Genomic DNA, 16,065 nt, shown 5'->3' with positions numbered 1-16,065 from the left:
TTAGAGCACAACATTTCACTAATCTAACTGGAATGTTACAGAAGCATTAATCACTACTTGTCCTAAAAGAACAGAAGAGAGGCGAAGGCTGCTTTTCAATTAAAGGAAATAACAACTTGATGAAGCCCACATCTCAATGAGTGGAATCTGAATATGCGAACCCCCAGCATGTTAATATGTGCACATCAGGCAAACAGGAATCCTATGCTATTCCCAAGCAATAGGAAGCTTTTAATATCACAGGCCTCAGAAACTAGTTTTGGACTGGGTCAGTTTAAGAAAACCTGGTAAGTGATTAGTAAAATAGTTGTACCAATCACCTGCAGCAACTGCTTTTGTGAAGTAAAACTTCTCAGAAGCCAGACTATCCCTTCATAGAAGGCACCTAGCCTGTATTTCATTGTAGATGTACTGTATGCTTGTTACAGTATAATCTTGCATACTGTACACAGACTAGGGCAATGAGGAAGAACACATCCCTGCAATATTACTACTGCAGGTTTGCTTTTAATTATGCAGCAGCTGCCAGATTAAAAAATATATATACATGCACTGAAGTTAATATAAAGGAGAATAAAAGGAAATCTTTTCATCAGAAGTAAAGGGAAACTAATGAGTTGGAGAAAGTAACGCAATAGTTTCCAAAGCTGATGACAAAAGAACCCTACTTTTGCATTTGTGATCCTAGCCTCTAATACTGATAGAACACCCCTAAGCTCCAAAGTCTAAACTACTTTAACCACGGCGCCAGCAGGTAGCACACGTCTTGTGCTGGTGAAGGGTAACAGTCCATCCTTGTCTCAACCTTTGGTTTCTTTCCTTCTGCTGTAGAAAGTGAAGTAACTGCTAACAGTAACTATTGTGGGGGATAGAAGGTTAGCTAAGTGCCACCCCCCATTCTGTATAATACTCCCATGGACATTTTTTCCAGCTAGTATTTAATTTTGACACTGCATGCGCTTGCCGATTTTTAATTTTTCAGATATTTCCTTTCAGTCGTCTGGATAGTTTGTTTGAGATTCGTTCTTCAGCAATACCTGAGGAGCTGTGAACTAAAATCAGAGCTCTCAACATGATCAGGCCCCCTTCTACACAGCTAGTCCCAAATGCTGGTTGTGGGAACTCTGTACAGGCTATGCGACTGAGATTTGCTCAACTTGCTCACCTGGAGTTGCAGTTTCACAGGCTGTAATAAGGGGATGTTATTTTGGAGCCCGAGGAAAAATCCTTGCACCACTCCCAACTGCTGGAAGCTGTTGATATCCTCTCAGCTTTATCATAGTTTAAAGCAAAGGGCTTCATCATTTCCTCAGGATTAACAGAAATGTATCTCCTTAAAGTGCAGTACTACTGTCACAACTGATTGTAAAAATGTCTGTCTTACTTAACAGAGCCACATGCTTTCTCAGCTAGGAGTGGGGGGAGCTAGACTCTGTGGGTATGTGTACAGAGCAGGCATATGTACAAGTCACAATTAATTTAAGAAGAGCTGTTAAATAGCAATAGTTTTCCCTATTTTGATATTCAAACTAAATGCATTGTCATCTGCATTTAGTTTGAATATCAGAAGTAATGGTTCTCCTTGGCTCTTCTTTGCTCCTGGGCTGGCATTTAGGAATTGTTTTCTCCTCAGACTCTCCTTGCCCCCATCCTCTCTCCTCCCTCAGGATGTAGTATGGAACTCTCTTTTTCTTCTATGTTTGTACAGTGCCTAGCACAATGTGGTCCCGATCCATGACTGGGGTTTCTAAGTGCTATGATATAATGATAAGGGAATGGAAGATCTTCTACCACTTCCACCCAAACAGAGGCCCAGCAGATGGAACTCTTTCAAGAGCCAGGAGAGAGCACATGCTCTTCCCCAGCATAAACCAAACCCTAACTAGTATACTCTGAGTAGCAAGTCTACTGTCCGTTCTGGACAATATAGGACATGAGTTTCTTTTCTACCTCTTTCAAACAGTGTGACATTTGTCCCCAGAAAGCATGCTGGCTCTGTTGAAGACAGAACCTGGTACTAAGCTATACCAGCAAAGATTGTTCCATATTGAGAGCAGGCATCATTCACCAGAAATTAATTTTTTTTGCTATATTTCTCTTTTTTTAAATTATATGAAAAATAGCCTCCACTTTCATTGCAGTTAAGCAAAATGCTTCTGCGGGGAAAGTGCATCTGAAGAGCTGGAAATGAACAGTGACCAGATGGATCAATGCTGGATGAAATCTGAGCAGCACATTCATGGATCAGCAGCTCTGTGGCCTAGTTCTAGCCCGTCCCCCCAGGAGGTAAAGTTGCTAAACCCTTGCGATACCTTGCACAGCTCAGATTTTTTTTTAAAGTCTTTTTAAAAATACAATAAAAATAGCAGATACTAAATTTAAAGTCAACTATTTTTTCAGTTGGGTTTAAAAAAAATACATAAACTTGCATAACTAACAGATTCTGCTTCGGTTATTCAATAACTGTAACATCACCTTTGCACTCCCACTCCATCATGCCTTTTATGTTCAGAAAGTCACATTAACCCAAAGAGGATACAGACAAGAGTCTTAGTCAAAATAAATTTGATTTTTTTTTTTTGAAAGAAGACGGTGAAGAAAACAGAAGAGAGACATTAACCAACTGCAACAGTTAGTGTTAACAAATGGGAGATTGGTAGTTAGTGTCAAATGCCACCTACTGTGAAACTTTCCCCACTGGGGAAAAAAAAAGCAGGAGGCAAGTCCAGTTTGCTCCATTATAGTCACCGGGTGGAGCAGCGCATACAGCAGCACCTCTAACATCGGTCACTTTACACATATTCAAGTTTTAAACATCTGCAAAACAGAAATAGTAGCAGCCATTTGGATGTTCTTTCTTAATGGTTCTCAGGGGTGGTCTAGGAAATTCTGAAGGGCCTGGTTCTTGAGACATAGAGCTGGAACTGCAGCTGCTGCTTCTGCTGCTGCTTCCAGCCACCTGTGCTCTGCCTCTGTCCTCAGCTGGGGAGATCTGGGGAGACCCAGGACTCAGGTACCCTGCTGTGGTCTGAGTAGAGGTGGTGGCATAGGTGGTTGGGCCAGTGTTGTTTTTCACATAAACATTTTTGATAGCCACCAGTGTGTGTGCCATAATACTGAGGCTGTTGCTGAGATCTTGCATGCCTTGCTGCAGCAGCCGAAGGTTGTGGTTGACACTGTCAAAGCCAGACTGGATCACCTGCATCTGGTTCTGCTGGATCTGCATTAGGTCCTCTTCAGTAATTTCATTTTGGTCTGTCTGAGACCGGCCTTTTGTTTTGGCTTTTACTTTCCCAGACAAGCCACCCCCAGCTGTTCCCAGAAAGGGCAGTTGCTCCTGGCTAGGTGGAACCACAGCCATGTCCTCAGAACTTTCTTCCGGCTCCACTACCTTCACTACTATTTCCTCTTTTAAGTTCATTTTCTCAAGACAGGGTTGGTGGGATGGACCAGGATCATCTGTAAACCCTAAAAGGGCAGGGCGGAGGGGAAAAAAAAACAAACAGAAACAGGAGTCATCAGACTTCATTATCTCTGTGGTCAATCAAACCTCTACCTGCCCAGTGAGCACTACTGGCATTTACGTGGTAGTTAATACTTCTGCTGTCAAGACCCTATAATGATGACCTGTACTGTATTATCGCCTACACTTGTAGCATAGGTATCCTCTCCTTTGGTAGGGAAAAAAACAAACATGTTCACTGTAAATGACATAGCTCTAGGCGATGCGAATCTCAGATTGAAATCACTTACTCCCCAAGCATTTGCTACAGAAGAGATTAAATTCATTCCAAGCTCCTATTTTCCTCTCTCCCAGCTCAGCACAAGAAACCCAGTATTTGCAAGGCAGAAACAAAGTGACATGCTATATGAATTGCTCCTCCTTGCCTGAAGTAAGATTCACTGCACTAAAGCTCATACCTTGCAGACCCATGCCCAACAGGGTGTAATTTACCAGTTGGCTGCAGCTTACAAAGGCTGGAATTTGTATGATGAAATGCAAGTGAGTGGAAGAAATTATCCAAATTTGCACATGTGCAGGTGGGTCTAATGCACCACATCCAAAATATATCTGTTCACTTTTCACAAGCTATCTGCAAAACCTGCCAACAGTTCAGCATCTATGTGACTTGGGTGAGAGGAGAAAACCACTATAAGCAGAAATAATTTTGAAAAAATGGGTTTGTTGTACAGTAGAGCATCCCTAATTTGCACAGAACTGGGACCTCTAACGAATCAGCAAGTGAAGACTTTTTTTTTTAATTGTTGAAGACAAGGATCTGCTGCTCAAATCATGCTGTGTTCTTTTCTTCTGACAACTATAATTACTTATGACTTGATACTTTACACAGTCCACCCATAAGGCCAGATAGTGTTCTATGAGGTTTTTTCCCTCTCTTGGAGGCACAGAATGAGAAGGTGAACTGATACTGCTTAAGACCCTGATCCTTACATTGCTTACCATGACTATTAAGAGTAGTCCCACTGAAATCAATGGGACACCTTACAGGAATAAAGTTAAGCAGGTAAATAAGTATTTGCAAGTTGAGAGACTAACAATGCACTTTGCAGCTAGATGTGCTAAGCACCAGAGAAACAGATTTAACACAAATAAAAAGCCCCTATAATGTAAATTAATGTTCACACAAACAAGATATACATCTTGGCCCCTAAAACACGGGAAAGGGGGGGGGGCTCACTGGAACAGAGACTAGCATAAGCAAACACATGAAGCTTCAAGCCCAAGGCTGCCTGGGGTAAGTCCCTCTTATATCTGTGTCATTTGTACATTACACCACTGTCTCGTGAGTAAACAGGAGAGAGAGAGAGAGTGTGTGTGTGTTGGGGGGGGTCTCAGTGCTACTCTGGATCTGTCTCTTAGGATGCACCTCAGGGACAGGCTGCAGACCAACATCTACCAGTGCTTAAAGTGAGGGAAGGAGTCACACGGAGTCACCGACAGGGCAAAAAAATAATAAATCATTAAGAATGAACCAGGACACTGGCGGGCGGGCTGGAAGGAAGCCGCGTTTTACCAAAGCTGCTGCTCCCCGCTAATGACAGGCGCCCCCTCTCCGCGTCCAACGGGGGGAAATAAGCTCCCCGCCCCCCCAAATGCGGAGCCCTCCAGGCGCTGCACAGAGGCTGAGCTGGCCCCTCTGCGGGAGGGACGATCCGCTCTTCTGCTCAAGACAAATAACCTGGAGGGGCTAATCCCCGGCTCCATGGCAACGCCGACTCCCGCGCGCCGGAGGCCCAGACCGGCCATGGCAGGCGGGGTGCAGAAGGCGGGACCCGGCGGAGGGTGCATGAGGCCCCACTCCCCCCTCACCAGCCCCGGAGCTCACCGATGTCCACCACGGAGGCTCCGGGCAGGTCCAGCGTGTCGATGCCGCCCACGATGGGCACGGCCTCGGCGGGGCCCAGCGCGGAGCCATAGCCGCGGTGGTGGTCGGGCTGCGGGGCGGGCTGGGGCATCTCCTCCGTGCACAGCAGCAGGCCGAGCCCCCCGGGGTGGCCGGCGGGGCCGCAGCCCTGCGAGAGGCGGCAGAGCTTGCTGCGGTCGCGCCGCTTCAGGTCCCTCCAGCGCTTCTTGAGATCCTCCACGTCGCGGGGGCAGGCGGCCACCGGGTTCACCTTGTGCCGGATCAGCTCCCAGACCCGCCGCTTCTGGCCCGGGGAGGCGCGGCCCGGCCCCGCCGCGAACAGCAGCTGCTCGTGCTTCAGCACCTGCTCGATCAGCACCTCGGTCTCCGCCTCGTTGAAATTGGCCTTGCGCCGCTTGGGCGAGTCCTCGGCCATCATCCTCCCCGGCGGGCGGGGCCCGCGGGCCGCCGCGATCGCTGCGCGGCCGCCGCTAGGCCACAGCCCGGGCCCTGCTCGGGAGACCTGCGCCGCGCACGAGAGCGGGGGACGCGCAAGCCCCCGGCGCAGGCGCCCCGCGCCCCGCTTGTTGACATGGAGAGAGGGCGGGAGTCGGTGTCCGGGCGGCCCCGCCCCGCGCAGGGAGCCGGCGCGCGCCGCTCCCCAATGGGAATCCCCGCTGCGACCCGCGTCCGCCCGACCTAGCCCCGCCCACCACCGGCACAGAGCGCCCTGGCCCCGCCCCTTTCTAGCGTCACAACCACACCCCACGGCGCAAATCTGATCTCAATCCCCCCTCCCCACCCCAGAGTAGGCTGGTGGCGGCGCCCCCGCCCGCGTGGTACAGCATTCTAGCCCCGCCCACAGCTGGTGTCCCCCGCGCTCGGAGACAGGCGGGGTCTGCCCCACCCCTGCCGCGCTCGTCCGCGCGCCGCGACGTGCGTTGTGCGCCTGCTCGGCCGGCGGGCGGGCGGCCGGGGCCGGGGATGGCGGCGGTTTTGGAGCTGCTGCTGCGGGAGGAGGTGGCGCGCGGCGCCGTGGTGCGGTGGCTCGAGCACGGCCCCAGCCACCGCCCAGCCGAGGTAACGCGCAGCCCGGCAGCGTTGTGTGACGCCGCTCCGCCCTCAGCCCGGCAGCGCGGGGCCGGGGCCTGCTGCAGCCCGGACTCCCCGGCCCGGCCGGGCCAGGAGCCCTTGTGGCGGGGGCGGCTGGAGACCGGCGTCTTGGGCTGCAGCCTGGCTGTCCTGGGGCGGCCTCTGGGCCACGCGCCCAGCCCGCGGGGCGCCGCTCGCCTGAGCACGGAGGGCTGCTCCCGGGCTCCCTGCGCACTCGGGCCCGGCGTCACTGGAGGGGAGGGAACCTCGTGTCCTGCCCAGCACTGATCTGAGGGGAGCCCGGGCAGCCGAGGGGCCAAGGCGGGGACCGGGGCTCTCCACGGCGCAGGGCAACGCATGAAGTTGGCACCCTGTGTGCTGCGCCCTGGCGGTGGCCAGCGCTTACAGCGGGCGGGAGGAGCAGCGGCCCTGGTAAAGAAGCGCTTGGGGCGTGTCCCTCCTCAGCCGCCCAGCCCCACTAATGCCTGTATAAATACAGTGCCAGGTGCGTGTGATCCCCTGCGCCCTCCCCATCCCCCCGCTTTCAGCACTGCCCGCCGTTTCCATGAGCCGTGTTAAGAGAAAGGTAGCTAAAGATACGTTTCACGTTAGTTAGGTACAGTTTTTTATTTCTGGCAGTTTGCCAGGCCTGGTGTGACCCACAAAATTGCTTGCTTATTGTTTTGGTCTGTAGCCGCTGAGGAAGGCTTGGCCGAGTGAGAACTGAGGAAGGAGTCCCGATAAACTCAGCCTGAGCTACAGAGCCAAGTGTATTACAGAACCCTCACACAGTTCTCTTGTATTCCTGAAATATGGCTGTCCCTGTAGTTTGTGAGCTCCATCTGCTGGTTTTGCAGCAAGCTGTTATCAAACGCTATTTTAAAGGCAGATTCTATTAACATCTTCTCATCAACCTGATAAGCTAAGTGAGATCTAGCCTGGTTATTACTTGAATAGGAGACTTCCAAAGAAATTCAGGGTGCTGCAGGAAGAGAGTGGCAATTTAATAGATGGCACTGATCCCTCCCAGTTAGTACTGACTAATTGCTCCAGTGGAGTGCTTGTGGGTACTGTGCTGCTGTCAGTGCTGTCTCTTGCATGAGATGTAAAATGCTTCATTAAAACCCCTTGGCATTTTTCATAAGTTAGAGGTGGTAAACACTATCTTTACCAAAGGCCACCTCAGGTAATTGCACTCTTTCTCTTAACATCCTTTCTAAAACTGTTGTATAGCATTGCTGCTGAGCAGGTGCCACTTTCTAATGCAACAGTTACTGTGAATCAAGGAGCTGAATTGATAGTAATTGTTAAATACTTTTACGTTTGTGATGTATTTAGAATCTTTTTGGGAATAAAAGTACTGTATAAATGTAGTTTAATTATGTGATTGTAAATAAAAGCCACCATGGGAGAAAAATCTATATCCTGTGGAAAAGAAGTCAAATCAAGGCACTCACTGCAGTTTTGAAATAAACATTAAAAAAAGCAAAGGAAAAGAGATAAAATTGAGATATATTGTGAATCATTGTTGGTGCAGCTTTGCCAGCTAGAGGAATATTGCTTAAAAGGGAGATTAGAGATCTAGTGAGAGGGCACTGGACTGGAAATCAGGAGACCTGGATTATATCCCTGGTTCTCCCACTGCCTTTCTTTGTCTCCTTGTATGTGTAGAGTGCCTAATAGTGAGTCTTGGTTGGGGCCTCTCAGTTCTGTTGTAATACAAATAATAAACGTTGGTTGTGCGTGATTTTGTTTTTGGGATTGTATTTGAAAACAGGCTTTGCACTTTATAGCATTTTCTGCTTAAGGACGTCAGTGTGCTTTACAAATACTAACTAACCCTCACAGCTGTCTCACTCATTAAGACACTACCCCTATGAGGTAGACAAGTAATATTCCCATTTTCTTAGATGTTAAGGCCAGAAGAGAGTATTCAATCATTTCGTCTGACTCCTGTGTAACGCAGACCTTAGAATTTCACCCAGTTACTCTTGAATTGAGAGCCCATTTTACAGGTGGGAAACCTGATCGTCTGACAGGGTAACTGTCTTGGTGAAGGGTGCAGTCCTAGGATACATCAGGTGTGGTATTTCTAGTAGAGATCCTTATACAAGGCACTGGTGACACCTCATCTGGAATACTGTGTGCAGTTCTAGTCTCCCATATTTAAGAAAGATGAATTCAGACTAGAACAGGTGCAGAGAAGGGGTTCTAGGATGATCAGAGGAAGGGAAAACCTACCTTATGAGAAGAGACTCGAGGAGCTTGGCTTGTTTAGCCTAACCAAATAAGAACATAAGAATGGCCGTAGTGGGTCAGACCAATGGTCCATCTAGCCCAGTATCCTGTCTACCAACCGTGGCCCAATGCCAGGTGCCCCAGAGGGAGTGAACCTAACAGGTAATGATCAAGTGATCTCTCTCCTGCCATCCATCCTCACCCTCTGACAAACAGAGGCTAGGGACACCATTCCTTACCCATCCTGGCTAATAGCCATTAATGGACTTAACCTCCATGAATTTATCCAGTTCTCTTTTAAATATTGTTATAGTCCTAGCCTTCACAACCTCCTCAGGCAAGGAGTTCCACAAGTTGACTGTGCACTGTGTGAAGAACTTCCTTTTATTTGTTTTAAACCTGCTGCCCATTAATTTCATTTGGTGGCCCCTAGTTCTTGTATTATGGGAATAAGTAAATAACTTTTCCTTATCTACTTTCTCCACATCACTTATGATTTTATACACCTCTATCATATCCCCCCTTAGTCTCCTCTTTTCCAAGCTGAAAAGTCCTAGCCTCTTTAATCTCTCCTCATATGGGACCCGTTCCAAACCCCTAATCATTTTAGTTGCCCTTCTCTGAACCTTTTCTAGTGCCAGTATATCTTTTCTGAGATGAGGAGACCACATCTGTATGCAGTATTCAAGATGTGGGCGTACCATTGATTTATATAAGGGCAATAATATATTCTCCATCTTATTCTCTATCCCCTTTTTAATGATTCCTAACATCCTGTTTGCTTTTTTGACCGCCTCTGCACACTGTGTGGACATCTTCAGAGAACTATCCACGATGACTCTAAGATCTTTTTCCTGATTTGTTGTAGCTAAATTAGCCCCCATCATATTGTATGTATAGTTGGGGTTATTTTTTCCAATGTGCATTACTTTACATTTATCCACATTAAATTTAATTTGCCATTTTGTTGCCCAATCACTTAGTTTTGTGAGATCTTTTTGAAGTTCTTCAGTCTGCTTTGGTCCTAACTATCTTGAGCAGTTTAGTATCATCTGCAAACTTTGCCACCTCACTTTTTACCCCTTTCTCCAGATCATTTATGAATAAGTTGAATAGTATTGGTCCTAGGACAGGCCCTTGGGGAACACCACTAGTTACCCCTCTCCATTCTGAGAATTTACCATTTATTCCTACCCTTTGTTCCCTGTCTTTTAACCAGTTCTCCATCCATGAAAGGACCTTCCCTTTTATCCCATGACAACTTAATTTACTTAAGAGCCTTTGGTGAGGGACCTTGTCAAAGGCTTTCTGGAAATCTAAGTACACTATGTCCACCGGATCCCCCTTGTTCACATGTTTGTTGACCCCTTCAAAGAACTCTAATAGATTGGTAAGACACAATTTGCCTTTACAGAAACCATGTTGACTTTTGCCCAGTGAAGGCTGAAAGGAGATATGATTGCTCTCTATACATACATCAGAGGGATAAATATCAGGGAGGTTGAGGAGTTAAGTGCCAATGTTGACCCAAGAACAAATGGGTATAAACTGGCCATCCACAAGTTTAAGCTTGAAATTAGATGAAGCACAGGCGTGGACTTTGTGATTTCCTTGGGGAGTGCTCAACACCCTCTGCCCCCCACTCTACCCCTTCCCCCCCTCCCCTACCCCACCCCAGCCTGCCTCTTCCCACCCTGTTCCACCCAACCTCTGCTCCTCCTCCACCACCCCAGTGCCTCCTGCATGGTGCTGAACAGCTGATCACTGGTGGGTGAGAGGCGCTGTGGAGGAGGGGGACGAGCTGATCAGCACGGCGGCCAGTAGATGCTGAGCACCTGCTATTTTTTTCTGTAGATGCTCCAGCCCCAGAGCACGCACAGAGTTGGCACCTATGAAATGAAGTGAAGGAGGAGTGAAGTTCTGAAGCAGCCTTCTGGGGGAGGAGGGGGGTGTAAAAACCTAACTGTCTTCAAGACTGAGCATAAGTTTATGGCAGAGGGGATGGGATGATTAGACCGCCTACAATGGCATGTGGCCCATCTGTGACTGCTAGTAACAAATATCCCCATTATCCAGAGATGGGACACTAGATGGGGAGGACTCTCGGTTGCTACATAGAATTATTTTGCTGGTGTCTGGCTGGCAGGTCTTGCCGATATGCTCAGGGTTCAACTGATCGCCATATTTGTAGTTGAGAAGGAATTTTTCCCTAGCTCAGATAGACAGAGACCCTGATGGGTTTTTGCCTTCCTCTGCAGCGTGAGGCTTGCTGGTTTGAACTAGAATAAATGGTGGATTCTCTATAACTTGAAGTCTTTAAATGATTACTTGAGAACATCAGTAACTAAGCCAGAGGTTATGGATCTATTACAGGAGTGGGTGGTGAGGTTCTGTGTCTTATGGTGTGCGGGAGATCATACTAGATGATCACGATGGATGCTTCTGGCATTAATGTCTGAGTCTAAGGGCATTTAGCAAGTCTGCATCAGAGCTGATAAAATCCAGGTCTGTTTTGTGCTCTAATTAGTAGAGACATTTTTGGAAAACAATGAACAGTGGAAAAGCAAAGAGAGACTTTACAGATTTTTCTTTCTTGAGCAGGAAACTGAAATTCATTTGCATTCTCAGCCAAGTCTCCCAGTATGTGCTTCTTGAAGGGGCACATATATGAAGCAAGGGAAGATAGTGGTTCCGCTACCTCCTCTCTTAAGAAAAAGCTCCATAAAAATAAAGTACTTGCTGTCTTCTGAAATTCCTGCTTTCAATTTCACCAGGGTCTCACTTAGGGAAATAAAGCTTTTCCTCTTTGGCTAGGGCCTAAGAGAGGAGAGCACAAGTATGACAATGTGGTTGCCAGGTCTCAGTACAAAAAAGAAGTAGTATCCAAGAGAGTTCTTCTGGCAGTTTGTCTAACTTTGCCTAGTTCTGTTGTGAGGAAAATAGAAATGTGATGCACTGAAAGAGCAGAGTGACTTTTTTTTACACTGCATACAAAGTTTACAGTATTATAATAATTTTTAAAAGCCAATGGTAGAATTCTCAGATAATTTACAGATGTTACCCTTTTAAGGATTATGTTCCCATGAAGATTTAAAATATATTAATGTTGCATTTTTATTTAGCTTTCTTGAATATTAGTTTTGTGCATCATAAAAGTTGTATCATACTATATTTGGAGCTCTGTGATCTCACAAGTGAATAATATGACTTCATTAAAATGTAGTAAAAGCTTTTCTCTTTTGTTGTGTCCTGCACGTGAGGATATCAAAGCATTATACAAACAATCATTTATTTTTGGAGCACCCTCTGAGGAAGTAGATGGTATTAATAGCAAACTGGAGCACAGAGAAGCTACAAATTTAATAAATTGTCCTTGCATCCGACGAAGTGGGAATTCACCCACGAAAGCTCATGCTCCAAAACGTCTGTTAGTCTATAAGGTGCCACAGGATTCTTTGCTGCTTTTACAGATCCAGACTAACAGGGCTACCCGTCTGATCCTCTAATTTTGTTTGCCTCAATTTTTGGCACCCCACTTGAAACATTTTAAAGAGGTCTGATTTTGAGGTTCTGATCACCCACAGCTCTCAATGACTAAGTGCAGTGGTGGGTGCAAAGCATTTCTGTCAGACAGGCCCCAATTGTTTCCAGCTGGGCAGCCAAAATTAGTGGCTGCTTTTGAAAATTTGGGCCTGAGGAATAATAGTCAGAATTGGGAATTCTGTAGAACCAAGAACTCCTGAATCTGTTCCTTGCTGTAACTACTAGAGACACTCCCTCAACTTAAAAGTATTAGAATCCATGATGAGGATGAATCTGTGCCCAGTATTTGAGAGAAAGAAACAGATTGGAGTAAGTCCACGGGTATCTTTATTAATGTTTTGTTCTCTTTCCTTGCAGGAGAACCATGTCCATGACAAGCTGGTACCTCATAGTTTGCTTCAGAAAGACTTTGTGCCTTTCCTGTTGAATTTTTTAAGGGAACAAACTAGTCAGATCTTGACCAATGGGCCCTCTACCCCTGCTAAAACCCCAAATTCTAAGGTCCTCAGGAGCTCAGCTAGCCATGGGAGCCAAAAGACAGGGTCAGAAAGGAGGGCAGGCAACTCAGCAGGGTCATGCAGCAGCCGAATGCAACTCTTTTCCCAGAGGACCCCTGCTAGCTCCTGTACCCCAGATGCTAGTTTTCCCTCCTCTGCTGCATCAAGTGGCTCTTCTGCCTTTACTGGGTCAAGCTTGTCTGGCCCCGGCAGTGATTTCCCCAACACCAACCCAAGCTTTGGTTGCAGCCCTGTGTTCAACCACAGCGAGAAACGTTCATCTCAGAAGGCCAATTTGGGCAGCTTCCTTATGCCCACACCAGATGTCCAGCCAGTGCGGCGAGGCAGAAGAAAAGGCAACAATTCTGCCAATGCTGCTGGCCGGCAAGTGGCTCGGGACATAGGGCGAAGCCTCACTGAAGAGGAGGATGGGAAGGGTGACAGCGCATCGTTGAGTGGTGGGAGGAGGAAACGGAGTGAGGTGGGTCCTACCTCAGCCAATTCCCCACCTGATCAGCTGAACCTCAACAACTTGGAGGAGTTCCCACCCATGAGTGCTGCTTCTGGCTTGACAAAGTAAGAGCAAGTCTTCCTTGTTGCACTCTTATTTTTCTGATCATGCTGGCAGCATTGAGTACTGCAGGTTATTTATTGGGAGCAGCTGACATTGTTATCTCACAGGTAATAATATATAGGTGGTCTTATACCGTCTCAGTTATAAATGTTTTGTAATAGATTGCAGATTGGGGGCTGTTGCTATGCTGTGCAGCCTATGTTTCTCAACTTACCATGCTTCCCCCTTCCCAGTATCCTTCTGAAGCTCCTCTAGGGGCTCATCTTCATTAGGAAATCTTACCATTAAACACAGTTGTGAAGAGTTGAGACAGTGGTGATGTGATGCTGAGCACACCTTTGTCCTTGTTTGTCATGACCAGTGAGTCACAGTCAGTCAGCATTAACTTGACTCTTTACAGTTGTATGTAAACATGATAGGGCTTATCCTCAGTATGAAATCCTAGGTGGCTCCTCTACTTTGCTGCAGCTGTCTGGAACAGCTGCCAGGATGGCAAACAGGCATTCTGAGACCTCTGGTGGCAACAGCATTGGCAGGTGAGGCATCGTATGTCTCTGGCTCTGTGGTGGCGGTTAGAGGGAAGTGGGTCCCCTGTGGTAATGGGCTGGGTGGATGGATGGCATGTGGGTTCTGTTTGGTTCTTGAAGTGCATGAGTTTTCCCTGGTTGCTAATGATCTCTTCTAGCTCAGCTGGCTAGGGGTGCAGCTCTTCCTGGTGGTACAAGCTGTTGGTCCTTTCTCTCTCTCTTTAGTTTTAATGAAAGCTAAGATTCACTGCTAGGTCTCAATAAAGGAGAAATCAGGCCCCTTTAAGGTCTCTTATGTTTGCCACCTAAAATCACTTTTGAAAATTTAGGTCATGGCTATCTGTGAGAATCTGAAGGATGTGTGATTCTGAAAGGCCTCTTCAGTTCAAGGCAGCGGCTTCTCTAGCTAGACTTAGCTGAATGTAATGTAGGTCTGGCCCACTAATCTTAGCCACCTTAACTCTCCTTCCCTTTAGTAGACCTCAAAGTACATAGGTTCAGAATTCCGAACAGTTGCTACAGTAGCTGATGCACAGCTCTCCATACCACAGTGTAGGCTACCAGAGTTCTCTTCCTGTGAGTCAGTGGTCTCTTTCTCTGTGAGGGGTGGGATAGGGAGCACCTGCTCTCTTTCAAGGAGGTATAGTTACAGCTGAAGCTGTACTTAGCAATTCCTGTTAGGCCTGGTCCATATACACCTCTCTCTCTCTCTCTCTCCCCGCCATTCTTCTCCCCCCCCCCCCCTCCCCAAATTAACCACCTTGCAGGGAGAGTCAAGCTTCTGCTGCCTGGTCTGTGCAGTTCTAAAGTCAGTTAATTGAAGTGATTTTAGAGCTGGTTAGAACTCTTGGTTTCCTGAGAAATAGGGTCCCACATGGAGGGTGGGAAATCCTTAAGATGCTCTGTTAGATGGCTTTGGCCTGCAGGATATGATGCATTTCCATCACAAGCAGTAAGTTTCAAGCTGTGCAGTGTGACTGATGTGAAAAGTGTGAGGAGACGGGTCAAATATGTCTGGAAGTAACAGTATAAGTAGTCTTTTGAGGTCCCTAGCAGCTAACATTGTAGCAGGCAGCAGATTCATTGGGAAAAGAGATGTCAGTTGTAGAACACTGATTTTTATCATAATTTCTACATTTCATTTAAAATGACATATTACTGTTCTGTGGAGCCTTTTCCCCAAGAATCTCACAGCACTTTACAAATCTTATGCCTCACATCACCCTCGTGAGGTGGGTAAGCAATATTATATGGATAGGTAAACTGAGGTGCAGATTAGGATTTGTCCAGGTTACAAAGCAGGGTGGTGGCAGAGGCAAAAATAGAAATCTGGGAGTCCTGACTTCCAGTGACCCTCTTTGGCCGCTATGTCATGCTTTCATGAACATTTTGGGACTATATGATGAACTGATGAGCCGCCAGAACTTGGTATATCCTAGGTTAGCAATCTTACAATGTAGGACAAGTGGGTAGAAAAGTATCCATTTTTCATCCGTTTTCCCCCATAGTGATCATAGTTACTTTTAAGTCACAGCAGTGGAGTAGCAGGAAATAAGTTGTACTTCATCAGGATCATTGAAGTCTATATTTGTAGGATGTACCCACTCTTTGTCTCCTGACCGGGGTAAAATCTGCCACCCTGCCAGATGCGATTACAGTTGCACTGTATCTTGATTCTCTCCTTCCTTATCAATTTTACACTGGCATCAAAATCCTCTGAAAGAGTTTGATGGATTTGACTGCTGTTTTCTCTCTTGATCTGTTTATGCTTCATTTAAGAGGAAGCCTCTCTTAAATTGTTGCAGCAAAAGCAAGCCATCAAGACGAATCAACCCAACTCCAGTGAGTGCTGAGCGCTCCCACTCAAAACCTAAGATGTGTTTTACATCCACGCCAGTCAGCCAGTCTCCAGCTGCTCGATTTCCATCTGGGACCAGTCTTGAGACCTTTGCTGCCATCCAGGAAGGGAACGTTACCTCCATAACAGGGAACAGCCTTCAAGAGGAGAGGGAGATGCTGAAGAAAGAACGGTACAGTATGAACAGGAGTGGGGACACATCTGCAGGGATTCATACCTCTCCCTTTATTAGGACATTGCCAATAAGAAGTTGTAAATTAACAGAAAATATCCAGGCCAGATACTAGTTGTTTGTTCAAAAATTGACCTAAAAGCAGATGAGATGAAAACGAACCTGGTATCAGACTAACAAGTTTTCAAATTCAGCCTT

General features: G+C 46.9%; 2 protein-coding genes across 11 annotated transcripts in view; one reads left to right on the top strand and one right to left on the bottom strand.

The window, feature by feature from the left end:
* Positions 1-2,560: 2,560 nt before the first annotated feature.
* On the bottom strand, positions 2,561-6,052 carry LOC120404435. The gene is made up of 2 exons (XM_039536983.1): positions 5,349-6,052; positions 2,561-3,468 (listed from the first exon to the last, which is right to left on the bottom strand). The coding sequence occupies exons 1-2, from the start codon at positions 5,803-5,805 to the stop codon at positions 2,810-2,812; spliced, it is 1,116 nt and encodes a 371-aa protein (XP_039392917.1). The 5' UTR covers positions 5,806-6,052; the 3' UTR covers positions 2,561-2,809.
* A 157-nt stretch (positions 6,053-6,209) lies between these two features.
* Positions 6,210-16,065, top strand: part of CDAN1 (codanin 1) — a 94,147-nt gene continuing 84,291 nt past the window's right edge. For 4 of the 10 annotated variants that reach the window (XM_039536978.1, XM_039536977.1, XM_039536973.1 and 1 more), the window contains exons 1-3: positions 6,210-6,446; positions 12,597-13,312; positions 15,643-15,867. In XM_039536978.1, the coding sequence (XP_039392912.1) occupies positions 6,351-6,446; positions 12,597-13,312; positions 15,643-15,867 (1,037 nt within the window). In that variant the 5' untranslated portion in view covers positions 6,210-6,350. Of the gene's footprint in view, positions 6,447-6,714; positions 7,045-12,464; positions 13,418-13,755; positions 13,847-15,642; positions 15,868-16,065 lie in introns of those variants that run through there. The other 6 variants (XM_039536974.1, XM_039536975.1, XM_039536979.1 and 3 more) reach the window with 6 other exon arrangements.

The sequence above is a fragment of the Mauremys reevesii genome, linkage group 4 (assembly GCF_016161935.1).
Source record: "Mauremys reevesii isolate NIE-2019 linkage group 4, ASM1616193v1, whole genome shotgun sequence".
Lineage (NCBI taxonomy): Eukaryota > Metazoa > Chordata > Testudines > Geoemydidae > Mauremys > Mauremys reevesii.
The sequence above is the reverse complement of the archived record's forward strand: the minus strand, read 5'-3'. Positions and strand labels throughout refer to the sequence as shown.

Bases quoted from the DNA above. Each gene is read 5' to 3' on its own strand.
- LOC120404435 (XM_039536983.1), bottom strand. From the start codon at position 5,805: ATGATGGCCGAGGACTCGCCCAAGCGGCGCAAGGCCAATTTCAACGAG. The intron at 3,469-5,348 runs GTGAGCTCCGGG...CTGCCCTTTTAG, and splicing joins AGCCTCCGTGGTGGACATCG to GGTTTACAGATGATCCTGGT.